This window comes from Mytilus edulis, chromosome 9, assembly GCF_963676685.1.
Source record: "Mytilus edulis chromosome 9, xbMytEdul2.2, whole genome shotgun sequence".
NCBI classification, from domain to species: Eukaryota; Metazoa; Mollusca; class Bivalvia; order Mytilida; family Mytilidae; genus Mytilus; species Mytilus edulis.
In genome coordinates, this window is record NC_092352.1 from 6,623,398 (window position 1) to 6,646,828 (window position 23,431).

Sequence of the window (23,431 nt, forward strand, 5' to 3'; positions counted from 1 at the left end):
TGGTTGAGTGGTTTAAAAGATATCAATCAAAGCAATAACTTTTAGAGTCAAAGTCAATGTATGATTTCACTAAGAAAACTAATGTACATTTGAAAATGATATCCGCTGAAAACAGCTTCACAAATTTGCCGTTATCTAAACACATATTAATTAAACACTGTTAAGAGATAAATAGAGAAGAAAATTAGCAGTATTTTATCTCCGTATGTTTTTTTGGTTTACTAATCATACATATTATTGATCAGATTGAAGTCTATTCACCGTGTCATCGTTTCACTAGGTATCTGCATGTCAAATGGTGTTAACTCTTGTTCATCTTCAGAAGTCAACAACATTTGACAGGAGAAAGTTGATATTGATTCAGCTGAACGTCGATAACTTCTATCCGAATGAGCAAAGCGAAAACAGCAATCGCAGCGAAATCCGATTTCAAGTAAAAATCTTAAAAGTAAAATAAAAAATGGATGATTACGGATATAACTTTATGAATGATACGAAATGTGGATATAATGACAGTCTAAATCAACTGTATGTACTGGAATGTAAACAATTTTTGTTGGACGAAATAGATTACAGTGACATGCCATATGTTGGAGAACTTAAAGTCGTTCCAACATGGGAAATTATAATTAAAATTATTTTGTTTATTGTGATAATTTTGTTCTCAGTTTTGGGCAATATTTTGATAATTATCGTAGTCATAAAGAACCATACTATGTGGACAACAACCAATTATTATCTTGTGAACCTGGCTGTAGCAGATTTAATGGTGACAATTTCTTGTACCTGGGTGACGCTTGTTGATGATGTGACGGAAGGATGGGTATTAGGAAAATTCTTCTGTAAAATAAACACCTTCACACAAAGTAAGTAACATTGCATTCCGCATTCAGCAATTCATTTGTGTTATAAACTCATACCCACAATTGTTGAATATGGTTCTTGTATCTTTTATGTTTTCGACGAGAACGTGATTGCTGCATGAATGTTTGATTATATACATACTTTCATGTTTGATTATATACATACTTTCATAATTGATTATATACATACTTTAATGAATGAAAATATTTGATGCAAAAGTCAAATGTATGTAATAAATTAAACCCTTTTTATATGATACATTGCTTATCAAATAAGTAATTTCAAACGCATCTTAATTCCAAGATTTTTCCGACTCATAAAAAAAGAATAAAAAAAAAAAAAAATAAGTAAACCTGCAAAACGAAAAAAGGACATTGTTCTAATGGTATGGTTAAATCCATTGAAATACAACGATCATTTTTTTTAAACAATGTTTCGTATTATTATTAATAACATTATTTTGTTTTTGATTTAGAACTATTTGATAAGTATATGTCAAGGCTGAAATAGGACGAAAGAAACATTTCTAACGCGCGGAACAATTAGCGTTTATTAAACCGCGCAGGCAGTCGTGTTAAAGTAGATCTATGTTATAAAATAACCAGAGTACTGTTTATTCTTGATGGATGAAAGCACATTTATCTTATATGCATACTATATATAATATCTAAGTAAATGTATTATTATGAGCTATATAGGTAATTGAATATTATTATAACTATTCATATATTGACCGATCTTATTTGAATGACATGAATGTATTGACATACATAAAAGTCAGATAAAATATACCATTTTTTGACAGGAATGAAAAAAAATATAATGCGTCAAGAATCTAATTAAAGTGAAATAAAAAGTATTAAAAAATCTTAATGGATACAAAGGAAAAACTGCCCAAGATAATGAAATCCGTGTTGAACATTGCAATATAAAGCCTACACAAACAATCAACAAGAGATAGTAATTCATATGAATATTTCAAACCAATTCTCACTAAGTGGTTCAAACATTTCAGTTTAAATATTAATACTGCGAACGATTGTGTATCGTTAAGGTAATTTAGTTGCCAATGTTTATTTAATACTAATTGTGTTGGAGGGTTCGCGATGTAATTGAAATTTAATGCGAATACTATTCAATTACATATTATCAGAATGATAATTGAACATTACTATATAGTGGCAACATGAGAGAAGATAGACCAAAGAGGAATTTGTATACAGGATGGTCATACTTTCATAGCATATATTATTTTACTATATTCAGCATTTAATTTATAGTAAGGTTTTTGATTAACAAGAATATGTATTTACCAAAATTTATCCCGTGTACGAACTTTAAGTTGGAAATATTACTAAGCGTTTACAATATATCTCATGACAATGCTTTCGAATAATTATCTTTGTAAATAATCTGTATGCCTTGGAAGATTATAAAAAAAAATTGGCTACTTTTTGACATTCTTTATTCGTTGGCAGACAATGGACGTACTACCCTCACCATACCCGACTACCTCGTAATGGAAATAAATCAGTTTGGCAAATAACCATCATTATAATTTCAATCAAGATTGATGTAACACATTAAATGAGTTTATCTTTTAACATGTGATGAATGGTGACGCATTGAACTATAGGAAAAAAAACAAACAAAACTTCAGATATATAAAGATAGATGTGGTATGATTGTTAATGGGACAACTCTCCACAAGAGACGAAATGACACATGAAATATAGGTCACAATACAGCCTTCAACAATGAGCAAAACCCAAGCCGCATAGTCAGCTATATAAGAATCGAGAAGATAGATCACGCACGAAAGAAAGCGGGTGCACATAGTCGTGCATAGACTAACAAAACAGACGTCAATTTAATTAGTTAATAAATATTTAAGTCATAACATAATACTTGTTGAGATGCCATGCACTACGACGGAAAATGAAATCAATTTTTCTGACAGGAAACCCGTTAAACAAACAAGCAATTGAGGCTGCTAAGAGGTTTAATTCCTTTATAGTCAAAATCGGATTAAAACGAGCAAAACATACTAATAGAAACATATCTGAATCTATTAAGACGAACTGATCAGGTAACAATCTATAGCGAAGGTAGAGCGTTTTTAGTGAGGATGGTAGTTACTTAGTGTAACAATTAGGCCGTTATCTTTCTCGTTTGAATTGTGTTACAGTTGTGATTTCGGGGCATATAGCTGACTATGCTGTATTGGCTTTGATCATTGTTGAAGGGCGTACGGTGACCTATAGCTGTTTATTACTATGTCATTCGGTTTCTTGTGGAGAGTTGTCTTATTAGTAATCCTACCACATTTACTTTTTTATATGATGAAGAAATTCAAAGTGCCTGTAATTGTTTTTCCAAAATAAGTTTTAACTTTGTTCTTCCGAAGAAGTTTAAGGAGTGTCATCTTGAGAATAAACCCAAAACACATTCCAGGATATATGTTTGAACCCTAATGCTTTTTTAATATATTTATATCATGTTCAATAAAATTAAGAATGGAAATGGGGAATATGCCAAAGAGACAACAACCCGACCATAGAAAAAAACCAAGTTATCATAGTAATATGACTTAAGAAAGTAACGTTCACTATTTAGCATGTACAATTATCAAGTCTACTTCTACGTTGATTTTTTTCAAACATCTGGTTTTTTTTTATATATACATTAATTTAATACGAATATCATGTTTACAGAAAGTAAAATCTCAAAAATATTGAACTCCGGGGAAAATTCAAAACGGAAAGTCGCTAATCAAATGGAAAAATCAAAAGCTTAAACACAACAAACGTATGGATAACAACGGTCATATTCCTGACTTGGTAAAGGCGTTAATTTCTTGCTCATTTATATCAATAAAGTTTAAAACTATTAATCGGTACACCATAAACGCGTTTCGTTGACATAAACCTCAGCAATGCCCCTTACATTTTGACAGTTTGAATGTCCTTCTGGTATCATTCGTCCTTCGTTTGTACGGACAAATAAAATATAAAGCTGAAGAGCATCTTAAATCGAAAATCCTCAAAAGTTGTGTCAAATTTGATTAAGTCAATATGATCCCGGTTTTTGTTTTTTTAAACTGGACAGAAACTAGCCTGATATTTGAATCTATGGTATATTAAAGTATCTCTTGTATGCGGATACAATCGTTGGCCTGAAACCGTTTGTGTTATTTGAATATTGGTATACTACAAGTAAATGATTTGGTCAAATGTATTCAAATATATTTCATTTATTTAAAAAAAAAAAATGATTTCTATAAAGATTGATGCTTTCAAGGAAGCATATACATCCGGAACGTTCTGCATATTACGTGATAACCCATAAATGTGTTACAAAAAGCACTCAGCTGGGGAATAATATAGACTGTTATATTAGGTCCAGGCTGTCAGTCATTATTGTTTGCAATTTATTTACTTGTGATATTCAAGGCTTGAATTTTTATCTTTTTATGTAACACCATATAATTAATCATCATTTCTTTATTCAATGGTCTAATTTAATTATTAAGATTTGAAAATGCCAAGCGGGCTATCAATGAAAGGCAAATAATGAATTTACAATAGATTTGTCACTAGGGAGACCTTAGTAGACAGACACTGAAAGTTCATCGGTATCATTTCTGTCTCCTGTAATGAAACACTTCGACTGTAAGTGTCTTGAGATTTAAAGAAAAATTAATCAAGATTTGCTTTGTCCCAGTGATGTCCACATATCATCATTTAAGATCAGAGATAGATATCAAGCAAATAAATAGATTTAATATAAATAATATATACTGTATTCGTTTTTAAGGGTGTACTTATGTGATCTGAGATGAAGTTAAATAAATCAAGAATTCAAAATTGATACTTTCAGATGGAAGAGTATTATAATCCTGGTATCTTTGATAACTATTAGTTAAGGATCAAAGTAAGCTAAAATTGAGAATGGAAATGGGGAATGTGTCAAAGAGTCAACAACCCTACCATAAAAAAAACCAACAGAAGGTCACCAACAGGTCTTCAATATAGCGAGAAATTCCCGCACCCGGAGGCGTCCTTCAGCTGGCCCCTAAACAAATATATACTAGTTCAGTGATAATGAACGCCATACTAATTTCCAAATTGTACACAAGAAACTAAAATTAAAATAATACAAGACTAACAAAGGCCAGAGGCTCCTGACTTGGTACAGGCGCAAAAATGCGGCGGGGTTAAACATGTTTGTGAGATCTCAACCCTCCCCCTATACCTCTAGCCAATGTAGAAAAGTAAACGCATAACAATACGCCCATTAAAATTCAGTCCAAGAGATGTCCGAGTCTGATGTCAGAAGATGTAACCAAAGAAAATAAACAAAATGACAATAATACAAAAATAACAACAGACTACTAGTAGTTAACTGACATGCCACATTGATAGGTCATGGAGCTCCTTTTCGAGATATTTGATGTATGAAATATAGCAGGGAAAGGCTGACTCGAACTTTTACCTTATATTTGCATTGGTATTATTTAGGTCTCAAATCGAAAGAAAGAAAATCAAGAACCTGCTTAAAATTTGTCAAATGACCTTTTATAAACTAGTTAGTCTTATGTTAAAAGATAAATAGGTGTTATGGGGCAAAAGAGTTTACCTTGTATCGTATGGAAAAACACCGAGGAGATTTGACACTTATTCCAAAACCTCATCTAAGTACATCCTCAAACATAAATGATAATTCTTTATATTATATTGTTTGTTTTTGTTTAGTTATCATTGGGTTTTATAAAAGACTTATTGCATAAATATTGTCACGAGTTGATCTATAGTTGGACGGAAAGTAAAGGATATTCTGAAATCTACTTAGACTTTATTAAACTACAAATAATTTGACATGAATGTGCGTGTCCATGAACAGACTATATGCTTATCTTATTTTATTGGACCTGATCAGCGAATGTTGTTACTACGATAGAAGTTTATATTTACTATGAAAATAAATAAAATCGACATGCTGAATAATTCATTAAACAAAAAACACGAGACAATTAAATAATGCCATGGAAATAAATTAAATAAATAATGAGGGTATTTGTTTTTTGGTGCTGTTGTTGTGGTAATGGTTACAAATTGAATAACATTAAATCTAAATTAACTCAATATTAATTTAGGTTGTTCTTCTCTTATATTTAATGCGTTTCCTTCAGTTTTAGTTTGTTACCCCGATTTTGTTTTTTGTCCATAGATTTACGAGTTTTGAACAGCGGTATACTACTGTTGCCTTTATTTACGTCTAACCTTATGCATACAATGATACAATAGTATCATAAAAACTGAAGGTTTTATACATTAACCTATATGTACAGCTCTATGAGGGACATAAAACAAACATTAAATTAAACCTATGAGATATGCAATTCATACCAGGTACAGGGGTCAGTTAAAGAAAAATAGAACGATGAATATTTCCCTTGTAAACATAATGCAGTGCATGCTAAAACATGGACATTGTAAAGATAATGTATACAAACGAATAAGCAAACTGGTTTTGCCAGTACATTTGATGACGATTTTGACAAGACTCACACAGTATGAAGTACATTTCCTTCAGGGTTGGCAAAAACCCGGGTTTTATGAGTATTGCCCAGCCCAGTGGGAAATACTGGGAAAACCCGGGTTTTACTGGGTTTTAATGGTTAATACTGGGTAATACTGGGTAATATGAAATACTGGCCTGAATTTTAAAGAGGATTCAGTGATCAAACTCAATTGCAATACATTTAATATATTTATAAACACATTTTGATTTATAAATTAGTTTACTTGTTCGAGAGTGATAATACAAGGTGTATAATACATTTGAAAAAGTACTATACTTGCAACTATGAGACAGGTAAACTAAGGCACACATTACACAAATATTAATGGAAAAGGCCTTTATCAATAATTCTCTTCTGAAAGTCTATTAAATCACCCTCTTGTCTAGATTGGCCAAACTGTTTACATAAATTCAAAGAATTAATTTTTCAAATGTATATATCTTACATTAAGAATTCACAAGAAAATGTAAGAAAAATTGCTTTTGCATAATTTATATGTACATCACTAATTAATAAGTAATTATTCAGATTAGGACAAAGATATGTTTATATAACAATATTCAGCCTTTTCATTTCTATAAGGGTTAATGACTTGACCCTGTAGGGTGTTTATTTAGCAATATGATTGCATAGACATTTACATTTATAATTCACATAAACACTGCTATAAAATGCATTTTTTTAAAGTTTGGATAGTTGAAACAATACATGGAAATTAACAAGGTATTAATAATCCTAAAATATTCAAATTTTGTATTCTGCCTACAAAGAAGTAGTGGAGAAAAGAATGAAATTGAATTTTCAATCTTCTAGAAACATGACTATCAATGGTTATCTGTATAAAATGTATATATTTAGCTATAATACTATGAAACTACAACAAGACTTTACTATTTTGTGTTAAAATAAGCTTAAAAAGTCTTATTGCCCAGTATTACCCAGTATTACCCATTTCCTAGAGTATTGCCCAGCCCGGGAAAACCCAGGAATTCCCGCCTGGGTTTTTCCGAGCGTATAATACTTTGCCAACCCTGATTTCCTTACTTCGTAGTACTTTGAGTGTCAGGAGGTTGATACCAGAGACATATGAAAGTTCTACAAGTGATGTGGTTTGCACGGCTGTAAGGCCTAGTTTGACACACAATTATCTACATAAGACAATGCTGTACTAAGTCAGGAGTATGAAAGTTGTTATCCATTCGTTTGATGCGGCTAAGTTTTTGATTAAGGACTTTCCGTTTAATGTTCCCTCGTAGTTCGGTATTTTTGTAATTTTTCTTTTGAATTCAATTCTTTGATGAAACAGTGTGCAAATTACGCACCTTCCAACTTTACCATACGAATGAATTAAGATATGGCGAGTGATGAACAAAAATCACTCGCCTAAGCTGATGTGATGAGTAATGTATTTAGGAGGAATATCTCGATCTGTTGAAGTCATATCGGTGCGTTTTTTTAAAAGAAAATTATAAGCTCACTGGTCTACGTCTTAGTGATAGCGCGTGTTTGCCCAATTCAAAAACAAAATTGGTCCACTGGGTTTAAGTGCACATTTTGACATGTCAATGCCTTTAAAATTTACTATAGCATGTTGTCTTTGAATGCAATGCGGTTGAATGCCAATAGACCAATTGAATGTAAAACGTGAACATAATTGATTGTTGCTTTATAAAAGTCCATTGCAAGTAATATGTCATACAAATAAACTCACCATAGACACCAGGATTGAAATTTAGTATTTGCGCCAGACGCGCGTTTCGTCTACAAAAGACTCATCATTGACGCTCGAACAAAAAAAGTTAAAAAGGCCAAACAATTGACAGTTATGCCCATACTTTCGTATTGATTAACTTTTTTAGTGAACAAATTTTACTACAAAAAAGCACCTTTTGGCCAAAACAATAAAAGACTAATTAAGATTGAATTTTATATTAATATTTAATAAATTGACCAATTGAAGTCCGAACATTTAAAATCCTGTATGATCAAATAGTATCTGATTACAAAACCCCAAGGTTTAATCGGGTACTTTTCAAAGCTTTCAGGCCTAGATATGAAGATCATATTTCATGCGAGAACAATTTGATCATGTGAGGTTTTTTTCTTCATTGTTGATACTTTAATTGTTACCTTGTTTGAATCATATCAAATGTTGCAGTTAAATGTTAATCGTTACTAACTAATGGACAAGAACGGAAATATTGCGTGAAACATAATCTCTTAATGCAATTATGATAAAGAAATTCAAAGAATAGGAACTGCGCTTCTACTGCTGCTATGCATATGCAATCATCATCACTCAGTTTACAGAGTATGCAGATTCCTTAACTTTTTTGACATGAGTTTGTTTATTCAAATTGAATTATTAAGTTTTGAAAATTGATAAACAAACATTTCCTCTGAATCATCTAAAAGTCACCATGAAACCTTCAACACAGAGAACGATTTAGCGACATTATTTGTTAAATGTCAATAGCACTACTTACAGTAACATATGTTAATTGAAGAATACAACTCCGGGGTTACATCAACAGTGTATGGTGGATTATAGGCAAAGAAATAAACAAACATTGTCATATTTTTACCCAATTAGCAATTGTTATTATACAATGACAATAAAACAAATTAGACAACCATGCATCATGTTATCTGTTAGATCACTTGGCATTATTTTACCTTTTCAAATCTTTACATTATGGAAAACAATGAGAAAACTGTCCAAAAGTATAAAGGACAAAGATGTACATTAAAAGAGTCACCGTAACTTCATAATAAGAAAATAATATCTGACTAGCTTTTTCTGCACAGTAATATTTGTCAATTCAATTTAACAACATTCAACGAAACCACTTTCCTAATTAGATAAAGAATTCATAACCTTCTACGATTCAAATATCCGCCTTTGAAAGAATAGTTGTACTGGTACACTTTATCAGACAAAAAGAAAAGCAGTTACAGTATAAAATAAAACAAAATGAAAAATGAGACGTATTCGGAAAACGCTAAAAAAAAAAACTAATCAACACGATCATATAAATAATGGAACATTATCAGAAGATATGATTGTAAATTCAAAGAGTTATCTTTCTTGATTCAAAAACATTCTTGGTGCACTTCTTGAAATGAAAATTCTTCATTCTGTCTCAAAACATTGGTTATAAAGAAGCGTATAAAACAAATGGTGACTAACTCTAATATAAAGTACCATGCTCAATCGTCTGTCTGATTCTTACACGGATAAGAATTTAACGATGAAACAAATACTTCGACCTCCGTTATTAAAAGAAGACTGTCCATTCTGCATTTAAATTGCTTTTTCGAAATGATTTTCATTAAGATTGCTTCGAGAATTTAATCAAAATAGGTAGGATTCATTGGAGATTTTTTCTACATCAAACACTTGACTGATGTCTATTTATTGACTAGCAGATACAGTGAATATTAAATACAAAACAACAATGGTTTCTGTATGAAAAGTAGTAAGATTCGTATAGTATTTCTTATTTTCAGTAGGAATCAGCACAAATGGAAGAAATTATGATCATTAACACGAGAAAAGCATTTTTTAAAATTTTTGTTTTATTTTATAAAAATACATTTTTTTAACGAATAAAATTATTACCATAAACATTATTTCCCCAACATCAAAATCAAAATTGAAAAAGTGAGATTTTTTTATATTATCTAGCTATAAAACCAGGTTTGATTTACAATTTTCCATAGCAGAATACGCTGCAGCAAGTCAGTAATATGACAGTTGTTATCCATTAGTTTAATGTGTTTGAGCTTTTGATATTGGCATTTGTTTAGAAAAATTCCGTCTGGAATTTTCCTTGGAGTTCAGTATTTAAAAAAAAAACTTTTTGTTAAATTCTGGCAAAAACAGAATACACATTGTGTGTTTAGACACTTTATTACCAATTTTATCATTTTGTAAAGGGAAACGGACTTATATAAGTTCTTCATGCTTCCGACTACCTGTATTTCTGTTGTATAATAAAAATTTTGCACTAAAGAAATATTGTTAAAACTTGAAGAATTTTATAATTATATGTACGTTATTGTGATTTTTCTTGTTGACTCGCTGTCTCGTTTGCGTTTAACCGAAACTCGTGTTTGCTTGCATAAACGTCTTTTTTGTTAATACCTCTACTAGTTTAATTCATTAACGTTATCTAAACGTTTTTATGTATAAAATAGTGAGTAAAATACGTAAGCTATCTAGATATCACAAATCTTCAATTTTGAATTAAATTTATCTTTGGAATATTCGAGTTCATAGAAAAAGGCGAAATCCTATATATGCACTAGACTTTTTTGTCAACAATATGGAGAAATTAGATTAAAATAAACCTATTTCTGTATTTCACAAAAGGAAATCTTGAATTTACCAGAAAGGCATGAGAAATGAGATATGCCATTGTCCATCACATATGTTGATCCCTGATTATCTGTACATAGTGTTTGTGACAGGCCGGAAATGTTGGAAGTAATTATGTTGTATATATGTAAATTTGCCTAACAGAAAGCCATGTGATATTCAATTAAGCTTTAAAACGAAAATTCTGATAAGCACAGCATATCAGCCTGTAGCATGTCAGTGTATAACATGTAACTCGTTTACAAAGCAGGTTTTGGTCGATAACGAATGGAAACTAAAACAAAATAAAGTTTTCTCAAGAGACGCTTTTTTTCAAATTTTCTGACAATCAACATGAAAAAAATCATTTAAATTGATCAACAAGTTATGTGACATTTTCACTTTTGGGCATTCTCAATAAGTAATATTTATTTTACAAATAATAAGTTTCAATCAGTAAGATGTTGTATGGTGCCTAATAAGACGGAAAGAAAATAATAACGTATAAATTTCATCACTCGTATTCTTTAACTTAAGCTTTTAAACTATTATGATATTCTAATTATTGGTTTCATACACTAAACCATTTTTCAATTAACAAAGGATAAAGATATTTGTGATATCGTGCCAGATACATTTAAAAAATAACAAATTTTAAACTTTATTTAAAAAAAAATATAAATTGATTCAATAACTATACATTATATGTGCTTTGGATTATATTAAGATGTAATCAGTTGTTACAGTGCTTCGGAACGACAATGATTTAAAACATACTTTCGAAATCAAGGTCTCCGTTGTCAATGTTAGAAATTAAAAAAAACCAAAGATTAAGGTGTTAAAGTAGTCTTACATTCTTGGCTTTCAAATGTATGGGATGAGATTTCCTGGTGAACGTAAATCAAGAAAAAAGATTAGGACGCATTATTTAATTGATGTACAGTTTAACTGTAAGTTGTGGTAAATTTTACGTTATTTTTATCATTGGTTTTAGAAACGACAGATTTTCGTACCTTCTAAAGCTTCAGACAGTTTGGGTAATTCAATAAGCTTTGTTTACCTTAGATAATTCATATTTAACATTACGCCGAGATATTGCAATGGTGGATTTTCGAGATCGTTTAAACGTGTTTGTTTACATAATAATATTGTAAACCAAAATTATAAACTATGCATATTAATATACGGTTTCTTATCACTTGATTTCAAACCCACATACTAATTTTCCAAGAAAAGAATACTATCACAATAGCAACATACCCACATACATATACACATCTAACTGTCGATTATATAGTAATGGTAATACTTGGTATTTAACCCATTTCTCTGACGTCAGTCTATTGTTCTAACAGTGGATTATTTTTCAAGAATCCATTGACCAACATGTTAACTTAAGATAACTTATATCATAACTTTAAACTTTTAGCTTACGATATGTTATCCTCTTAAAAACGAGTGACTATTGAAAGGTTCGAACTCGCGCGTATTTTCAACAGTAAAGTATGTAGTCTATGCATGATACCACTATACCACGAGTGCTGATATTAATTATTATTTAAATATCACTCTTATAGCGTATATCTGTCAATGTATGTCAATAAACTGTATTTCTGGCCTTTTGTTATTGAATAAAATACATAAACACCATAAAAGCAAGGAATTGTAAATATTACTTATTAGTACAATTCCTTGATAAAAATAAACATCCATGTACACATTACACTTATCACTTTTAACGTACAAGGCCTTTCCCCTTTCATCATAGCAATGCTTACTTTTGGTTTTCGGATTATAATGATATCATACTATGATGACTTATTTTTTTTTGTTTGATTATAAATGGTCCAAATATACATCAACATTTAACTGACTTTTATGTGAATAAAGTGTGATAAGCTACGACAGTAAAACTACTTTTTTGACGGTAAAACCAGAAATAAAATCGTCAACTTTATAGTAAAAATAAAATACAGACACCTCTAAGATTAAAAACAATATTTTGGTAGAGAAAAACATAATTAAAAAAAATCATTCCGAGTACTAGGCTTGAACTGCACTGTTATTACCACAGTTATTTATTTCGGTACCAACGACTAGACTATCACGGCTATGAACAGCTTACATTTTACATTGCAAAATTAGCAAAAGCAATTCTGCTTGGATTTCAAAATGCGTACCACAAATAGTACTATTTCATTAACTGATTGACGATGGATGCCAAATGTAATAACGTTAAATAATCAAAACGTAATAAAAGAGAACCAGTTTACACATACTTTATTTATATAATTTTTCAATTAAGACCAATCATTGTATCTATTTTATCGTCAACTGGTGTCTAATTGAAGTGGTATTATTATGAAATTGTCACTTCATTTAAAGGAAAAATGTTTATAGTCATTTTAATTGTGTGTAGTAAATTGACGACATTGACTTACTCTATAGGTTGCTAAATACTATTTATGTAGTATTAAAGGTTTATAAATGTTGGTAATTAATTTTTTTTAACTTTCCAAACAAGATTTAAAAAAATCCATATATCAATTGTATGTCTTTTTGAATGAATTATAAATACTAAAATCTAATCAATATTTATTATTTGTAATGATTAAACATTAAATGAAATAATTATTCACAAATATAGAATTCTGGTAATAAAAAGGGATGATAACAACACATTTAAGTTTAATTGAACTTATATTAAGTTACATATAAATGTGAACCGTGTGGATCTAATCATTTCCAGCTATTAGAGAAGAAAAAAGACAAAAAAAAATTATTTTCATGAAATTCCGTTGATTCATTGTCATATCATGAAACAGATAGTCGTTTTACTAAAAATGGGTTAAGCTAGAGAATTGACTAAAGTTGCTCGTTGATTATCGTTAACGAATCCACTACTTCTTATCAATTCTCTACTACATATATCATGTTTATGTGGTGTATTTGATGAGCTTTCCAACAGAAAAATCGTTCTTCAACTGTTTCGGTAGATCCAGAAAATGTCCTCGGACGTATGAAATTTATAAGGAAAATTTTAATGTTTTCTTTGATATGAGATGTACTATGAATAACATACGGATGGAAAAAGATTTCAAATATGTATTCAACAAGAGATTAAGAAATTTCTCTTTAAAAGATGCATCAATAAGCTTAAGATAAAAATAAAAGTTTGTAGCAACTTGATGATACTTCCTCAGTTATTTCTCTTACCTTACCAGCAATATACAAACTTCACCTGAATATGGAATATTCATGTCTAAACTCAATCGGTATTCAATAGCTTACAGCTGCTTTTCACACTTTATAAATAAAGACAACAGTAGTATACCGCTGTTCAAACTCATAAATCCATGGACAAAAAACAAAATCGGGGTAACAAACTTAAACTAAGGGAAACGCATTAAATATAAGAGAACAACGACACAACACTACAATGTAAAATTGAGAATGGAAATGGGGAATGTGCCAAAGAGACAACAACCCGACCATAGAAAAAACAACAACAGAAGGTCACCAACAGGTCTTCAATGTAGCGAGAAATTCCCGCACCCGGAGGCGTCCTTCAACTGGCCCCTAAACAAATATATACTAGTTCAGTGATAATGAACGCCATACTAATTTCCAAATTGTTCACAAGAAACTAAAATTCAAATAATACAAGACTAACAAAGGCCAGAGGCTCCTGACTTGGTACAGGCGCAAAAATGCGGCGGGGTTAAACATGTTTGTGAGATCTCAACCCTCCCCCTATACCTCTAGCCAATGTAGAAAAGTAAACGCATAAAATACGCACATTAAAATTTAGTTCAAGAGAAGTCCGAGTCTGATGTCAGAAGATGTAACCAAATAAAATAAACAAAATGACAATAATACATAAATAACAATGGAACACACACAGAAACGGACCAAGTATCAGACAAAATCCCACGAGAAAAACAAATATAACATCAAAACCAAATACATGAATTTGGGATAGACAAGTACCGTGACACGTCTTATCGCAATGTGAATTTACACTCAAAATTAAGAGAAAACAAACGACGCGACGTTAAAATGTAACACATACAGAAAAGAACTATAATATAACAATGGCTATATTCCTGACTTGGTACAGGACATTTTTAAAGAAAAAAATGGCGGGTTGAACCTGGTTTTGTGGCATGCCAAACCTCCACTTTTATAACCATGTAAAATATAACATTAAAAGGACAACTCAACACCACAGGACTACAATATAAATAAATTGGAGAATACAATTGACAAAGAAACACAATAACAACAGCCAACAAAAGGCAACAAGTTGAAAATTTTAAAACGTCAGAAGTGCATTTTATCCACACAAGATCCACCAATGACGCCCAGATACAAAAAATTGAAAGCCGAAACAAGCACAAAGTCGAACAGCATCGAGGACCAAAAGATCAAAAAAGTTGTGCCAAAAACGGCCAGGGTTTTCTGTTAGTTACCAGAACATCATTATTATTTAGAATAATTTATACTTTTGCAAACAGTAAATTTATAAAATTACTAAATAAAAGCTGTACATGATAGAACTGATATATTAACTAATTACAGGAAACAACTGAAATACATTACATAACCAGACATTTGCAACACAAAATGTAGACACATCCGAACAAGCCCAAACCCAAACGCCAAGTGACGTCATATTTGAAATTGTAAAAAATGACAAAAAAATTATGACGTCATTTGAATTTGTAAAACAGATCATCAAAAAATGAAAAATGACGTCATTTGAATGAATAAGATAAAATTAGGATTGACTTAAGATAACGTCACCTGTGTATGAGCATTAAGTTGTTGAACCAGAGTTAGGTCAAAGAACGTCCCCTCCTTTTATTAAAAAGTTTATCCGAATATTCCAAGACCTTGCTGATAAATATTCCTAATCATTTTCAAAACTTGTAAACTTCACACATAATATATGATGGTCTTGAAGCAAAGATTCTAGATTTTTAACCATTACTGTTTAGTTCATTTTTGGTAACATCTTGGGTTTTTACATCCCCGGTCATTGTGTTTTTGTTTTATGGTATTTTTTTTTTGTATTCTTGTCTTTCTTCTTGGTTATGTGGTTTATCTAAATGCCTGTTTTATTATCTTTGTTAACATAGTTGTTTGCTTTTATATTGATTAAGATAATAACACTATGTTGACTGCTGTACCCTCATTTTTTACTTTTTTAACTATTATTATTGTTTGGTTTGCTTATACATTGTTGTTAATATAATGTAGAATTTTGCGACTGTCATACAAGTGCGAGGTTTAGCTAGCTATTAAATCAGGTTAACTTCACCAATTGGTGTACATTATGTAATGCCTGTACCAAGTCAGTTGGTTCCTTTCGTTTAAAATGATTTAATTTGTCATAACAGCAAAGAAAAGTGCAATAAAGATTATTTTAGGTAAAAAAAAAAATAAAAAAAAAATGATTTTGATTTTAACCTTGGAGTTCTGTATTTTTTATTTTTTATTTTACTTTTTATTACTTTCATTGAGTGTGTCACTAAAATATTTATTTCAAAAATGGTTCCCTTTAATTATTCTATTCAACGATGGCACCCCTCAATTGTTTGCGCCCGTCAATCATTTTTTTCAATGATGGTACCCCCTCAACTAACTTATTTCAAATTTGGCACACCCTCAATTGTTTTTTTGAGTAGTAGTTATCCTCGGTTATTCAAAACATTTTATTAAACTTTCAATAATGAAACATTTTACACTATTGACTTACCTAAAAATGATTTAAATGAATGCAATGAAATCTTTATTGTTCGTTCACATTAAGGAAGAGAATTAAAATCTAAATGAAGGTGAAGAAACAACAAATTTGAGGACAGTAATGGGTTCATCATTCCTTTAAATCCAAATTTGCAGGATCTATACGTGTATGAAATAGTTGCTACTGGACGTAAATAACCTCAATCAAATTTAAATTCCGTGCGCACATTACATGTTTTTGCATTGACACACATTTGGCTTTATAATTATTTTGGCTTTATAACTATTTTGATTTGAGCGTCACTGATGAGTCTTTTGTAGACGAAATGCGCATCTAGCGTATTAAATTATAATCCTGGTACCTTTGATAACTATCCGACCCATATAAATACCAGTAACGTGTGTGGTCTTTCTTATATAACAATTAACAGAAACTAGAAACGGTATCTAGGAATCTGTAGAATAAACTCATCATAGATACCAGGACTAATTTTAGTATATACGCCAAACGCGCGTTTCGTCTACAAAAGACTCATCAGTGACGCTCGAATCCAAAAAAGTAAAAAATTCCAAATGAAATACGAAGTTGAAGAGCATTGAGAACCAAAATTCCTAAAAGTTTTGCCAAATACAGCTAAGGTGATCTATGCCTGAGGTAGAAAAGCCTTAGTATTTGAAAAAATTAAAAAAAATTGTAAACAGTAAATTTATAAATATAACCATATCAATGACAATTCATGTCAGCACAAAAAGTGAAAAGATCTTATGACAATTTTATTTTGAAAAATACACTGCCTTGCGTTGTTTGTTTTAACCTTTTTGAAAATGACAATTTTATGAGAAAAAAAACCCACTTCACTATGTTATTTAATTTGACCTTATTGTAAATTTGTTGAAATGGAAAAGATATATGATGCTGATACACGAAATTAAACAGCCTAGCATACTGATTAATTCGAAAGCCGTTTAAAATCACATTTCCATGAGAAATTTTCGCATTGTTTAAATATCTATCATCCTAAATGCCAACTTACAATTAGCGTGTCATTAGTTACAGTACATAAATAATTTTTAACCACTCTTATTTGAAACATTTAGTAATAGATCTTAAATATTTATTATTTTTTCATTACTAAGATTGTTGCTAATGGCAGTAAAACTTGAAAATAAAAACCCAATTTTAGTCTTTTGGAAAATGTTCTTAAAACTAATGTCTATTGCTGACGTGTTTATGTAAAATATAAACTCGACCTGATTCTGTAACTCTCGAGGCAAATTGTATCTCCTTAAATGCCAGTAATATCTGCAGTAAATGGGTTTTCTGAATTTAAGATTTAATTACATTTCTTAAGTGAAGTGCTATTTAATGTTGTCGTCAGTAATTAAGTTGGATAATTGTAATTTCTGTAAACATCCTCTTTGATTATATTCAAACTCATTAATATTGGAGCTTTATATATATGGGTTTTCAAACAAATGGAAATGTCAACGTGTTTTAAAAGAAAACCGAAAAGCTAGTTCTTACAATAATAGAAGTCAAGTCTGTTAACAACACGTCATCTATTGATTGAAATGTTGGCACAAGACACTTTAAGTTCATTATTCATAGAAAAGAAACAAAATAAAAACAAAAACAAAATAAACAATCATACATAAGTTATTTAATCAATGAAGTAATGAATTTTGTACAAATATACAAATACATAAAGTATTTGGACATTATTAAGGTACACTTCTATATAACTAAAGTATGCACCATCATTTATAGCGGAAAATGATTAAAAAAAAGGAATGATGTTTTTACAAAGGAAAATATACCCCATTCAAAATATCTTAAGTCTGAACCAAGAACTCGAATATTGTTATGAACAGTTTCAGTGATCTTAACCAAAGAAACTTTCCAAATAAACGGGAAATATAACAAACAAAAATGTGATATAATTGCCAATGACAGAAATCTCCACCAGATTTTTAATGACAAAGAAATTAAAAAACTATGGGGCACAGTCAATATTCAACTATGGAGTATATAAAAATGAACACAAATTGATGTGGATAAGAATATTTAATGCTCTCATTTGTATTCAGATGATATCGGATATGTTCCTTATGTCGTTACTACAATACCCTTACCTTTTCACGAATGTGACCTACAGAATTAAACTATTTATCGGATTTATAATAACGTAAGCAACACGATGGGTGCCATATGTGGAGCAGAATCTGCTTATCTTTCCGGAGCACCTGAGATCACCCTTAGTTTTTGGTGGGGTTTATGTTGCTTAGTCTTTAGTTTTCTGTGTTGTGTCTTCTGTGCTATTGTTTGTTTGTTTTTTTATTTTTAGCCATGGCGTTGTCAGTTTATTTTCGATCTATAAGTTTGACACTCCCTCTGGTATCTTTCGTCCCTCTTTTTTTACAATTTTTGCCAGATTTTTAGGAAACTCATATCATAACTTTAAATCAGCAATGTCTTGAGCAGTGCTAATAAATTATTTGTTCAAATTTAGAGTTCAGCAATATCCAATGTTTAATAATTTGACAAGTTCTGAACAGCCCCCGAATTTAAAAAAAAGAGAATATATAAGTGATCTGTCATCAATATAAAAACAATGTAAACAATGTTTTCCCCAAAGACCATTAGAAATTGCCAATATCAGTATCATCGGCCAATACAGTCTATGGGTTCAGAGCTGCATTAATGGAATCCTTCACAATAGAAGGAACACCACCACCGAGTACAAAATTTTATTTGATTGTTTTGAATTTAAAACATATAAATAGGTTACAGAGAACTTGCTATATTCACCGACACTGACCTAAATTTTCGCGGGAAATTAATTACACACAATCTCAATTCGGTCCGTGCCTGCCTGCGAGAAGAAAACGAAGATAGTTTTCAAACAATTCGTACTTCTTTTACACCCAGCTATGTATTGGTGAAAACACCGACAATGAGTTTGGACCCCGCCCGTGGCGTTTGTCCCCTATCTTAAAAGACGCGGATTGCAAGTTTTTCACCCAAGATGGGTTGTTCTCTACAAGTGCTCAGGGAATATTACAGAATTTGATGCGATGGTCATACAAGTGATACACGGTTTAGCTATAAAACCAGTTTCAATTCACAATTTACTACATAAGAAAATGCCTTTAACTGTAACCCCATTCGTTTGATTTTGCTTTTGGTTTTGCCATTTGATAAGGGACTTTCCGGTTTTAAATTTTCCTCGGAGTTTATAATTTTATTTTTTCCAACACCAATTAAAACTTGCCACATCAACATAGCTAAAATTTGCGTTAAAACACCAAACAATCAATCAAGCAATCAAAATAAAAACTTCAGTAACATCGAACATGTAACTGTCCTGATTAATATTAAAATGTTCAGTGTTGTCCCAGTTCAGATTAATCTTAGAACACATTTAAAAAACTTTGATGTGTGCATACATTCGATACAACGCAACATTGCTAAATATTTTATAAAAATAAATCTTTTTTTTTTGCGACATGAGTTTTTTTTTTATTCGTAGGGAATATTTTAATGGTTTGGTATTAAATTTAAAATAGCCCTTTCATTAAACTTAAAATTAATGAATCGTTGATCACGATAAAATGTCTTGAAATGTTAGATTAAGTTTAAAAGTAAATCAAACTAATTTTCTCTATCGTGTTCGTTCTTTAAATTCACTTGGTTTGTATAAAAGCTTGTGCAATCAGTGTGTGATAGAACTGCTGAGTATGGCTGACTTCCATCAGATATCGATAAACAAATTAACGTAGGATTCAAATGATCAATTAAACAAGCAAATGTCCACCAATTTACGGCTCTAGCTATAGCTGATTAACGCTACGCTATTCTAGCTTTAACAGGAATCAAGAAATTGTATGGTAATCAATACAATCTAAATTATTAAAATCATACTTATCCTCATTTGATCCTAACATTAGTGGATTGTTAATAGAATGATCAACGTTGAGAATTTGTCGAGTAATAAAACTCGAGAGCTTTTCCTAATCAAAATCTTTTGCCTATTTATTTGATTATTTGGAATTGTCCAGCCGGACAGTATATTATGACGGAGGTAATTGTATAGAAATGTCATTTCTAATCGGAAATACCGTTTAATGCAGTCTGTTATTTCTGATGTTATTGTTTACTGTATTGTCAGGAAAAAGTAACGGAAGTCAATAAATGATCTCTTGTTATGCAGTCTCATACTCTCAAAAATTTATTCATATTAATAGATATTTGCCGTTTTCAGATCGTCTGATAAAAGAGGCAGTTATATATATGTTGTGTACAAGTTATCATTTTGTACAAATTATAATTTATACAAACAAATTGTACATATTATAATTTATACAAACAAATTGTACAAATTATAATTTGTATTTTGACTTTGTACAAATTATAATTTGTACAAAAAGTGCTTGTACAAATTACAATATGTTCAAAATAAGGCTTAAATTCTCTTCTAACTTGTACAATAATAATAAAAAATAAAAATGTACATGTATACCAAATCCTTGAATTTTAATTGAATGATTGTTGGTTGCTTAACTTCCAGTAGCAAATCTTGTATGCATGATCATGAGAATGTATCAAATTATACTATGCAGTATTACATACAGAAGATTGCTGTCATAATGGCCGCACATCAACCTAAAATCGTAACTATATGATCACAGTCAATAAATATCATTTAAAGAACATTAGGTCACAAAACAGAAGACCATATGAACTAACTGTTTCACAGATCATTAGCCGGAAAGCAATATCCATATTTACAACCAACTGTGAACAATGTATCTTGAAACAAAAACGTACTGACATATCAAAACTTGTTGTTAAACCTATAATTTCTGCTGACTTCAACTGTATAGGATGACCTTGTAGACCTGCAATCTACAACCGACCATGAATTTAAATGGATAATGCACTATCAAGATCATCTTACCAAAAGCGTGCTAAGAGCTTTGAAATCTAAGAGAGCTGCTAAAGTCGCTTTTAAATTACTTGACATTTTTCTTTTCTTTGGTGTGGAAGTAGGAGGTTGTTTAACAACTAATCCAAAAATGACTTTTGCAGTTGCAATCTTTCTCATTTTTTGAAGATATTGAACCACTGTGTAGATTATTGTTCATTAGAAATTATAACACATCTCCTTATTGTTTACAAAACATATAATTTTATCACAAAGATTCCGATGGTGAATTTTCCAGTGTCCAATTGTACCATTTTACAGTAGCACCTGCCGATATAGAATATGTTAGTCCTATCGTTGTTTTATTGAAAGCGGGTTGTTGAGATCCCCCCTAGTTTTTTGGTGGGTTCGTGTTGTTTATTCTTTAGTTTTCTATGTTGTGTCATGTGTTCTATTGTTTGTCTGTTTGTCTTTTTCATTTTTAGCCATGGCGTTGTCAGTTTGTTTTAGATTTACTTTGACTGTCCCTTTGGTATCTTTCGTTCTTCTTTTGTTGCCTTCAACGTTTTACAGCCAAAAAATTTAAATCATGCTGATAGATTTACAGACGCCGATTTTATTTTATTGACCGTCATGAAGAAGCTGTGCAATATATTACAACCTTATATTTCACTTTTCATTGGTAATACGTCGGTTGTCGACTGTGGAATAGGAACTCAAACACTTCCGGTTAAGGGTTTTGTTTTTAATGGTTGGTTTACCGGGGTAAGGGTTTGTGGAGAGTAACTTATATGTTCGGTTGTTTACTTTTCTTATTGCGATGTCCTTTCTTTCTTGATTGTGATTTTTGTGACCTATCTATTACCTTGATATATACTCACTTTGTTATATTCCAAAGACTGTTTGATCTTTCTTCTTTCAAACTGTTTTGAAAAAAAAGAAGATGAGATAAATGAATGTTTTCTGGATACTTACATTAAAAATTGAAGTAAACACATTTTTCCTTTGTTTTTGTTTTTACAAATATGTGTTTATTAGCCCTGTTTCTTGTGAAGTGTTTTGCTTTTCCTCTTTTTTCTATTTATAATAGTTTTGTTCTTTTTTAAGTGTCCTTCTTTTGTAGATGAAACGCGTGTCTGGCGTACTGGTATCTATGATGAGTTTTCTTACAACCACTGGTTCGATGCCACTGGTGGATATTTATTTCCCCGAGGGTATCATCAGCCCAGTAGTCAGCACTTTTGTGTTGACTTGAATTTTCATTGATATGTTTGTAATAATAAATTAACTGTTAACAAAACTTTGATTTTTTTAAATACTAAGGCTTTTCTACCTCAGGAATATATTACCCTAGCTATATTTAGAAATCTTTATTATTGAGCAAATTCAACAGTATTATTAGCATAGATATGTATATTGGACATCACCATACAGGAAATTATGTTAGTTTAATCACTATTTCAAGGTATAGTTGCAAGAAATTATTTATATCCTTTTATATCCTTAGTTGCGATCATTAATACAGTATAAACATAAACGTCATTATAAATTTTTTATCGTTTTATCAAGTGTAACAAATTTGAAGGCTTTAATCTATCATGATAATGAATTTTGGCCTTGACAAATAGAAATAGATTAAGTTGTCATGATTTATAATGAAATTAGTTTTTCTTCATTTAGCATCAATTTAAAATATTCAATCTGAACCCAAAAGGACATGTAAAATGACAATAATATAGACATATTTGATTTTGAAGTAGTACGTTCGTAATCATCGTTCAAAGAAAACAACTGAAAAGTTCATAGCAAAATTGATTTGATAGCAATATTGCTTGTTAGTTTTAAATTAAAATTATTTAACATCAAGTCAAAAATGTCACTTTCGGATTTGATGCATCAAAAGTACTATGCTTTCTTGCTTCAATAACGTGGAAAATACAAAATCAATGT

General features: G+C 30.6%; 1 protein-coding gene across 1 annotated transcript in view; it reads left to right on the top strand.

Moving 5' to 3' along the window:
- The first annotated feature begins 338 nt into the window (after positions 1–338).
- Positions 339–23,431, top strand: part of LOC139487550 (substance-P receptor-like) — a 48,879-nt gene continuing 25,786 nt past the window's right edge. Inside the window, exon 1 of the mRNA XM_071272432.1 lies at positions 339–866. Coding sequence (XP_071128533.1) covers positions 461–866 — 406 coding nt within the window. The 5' untranslated portion in view covers positions 339–460. The remainder of the gene's footprint in view (positions 867–23,431) is intronic.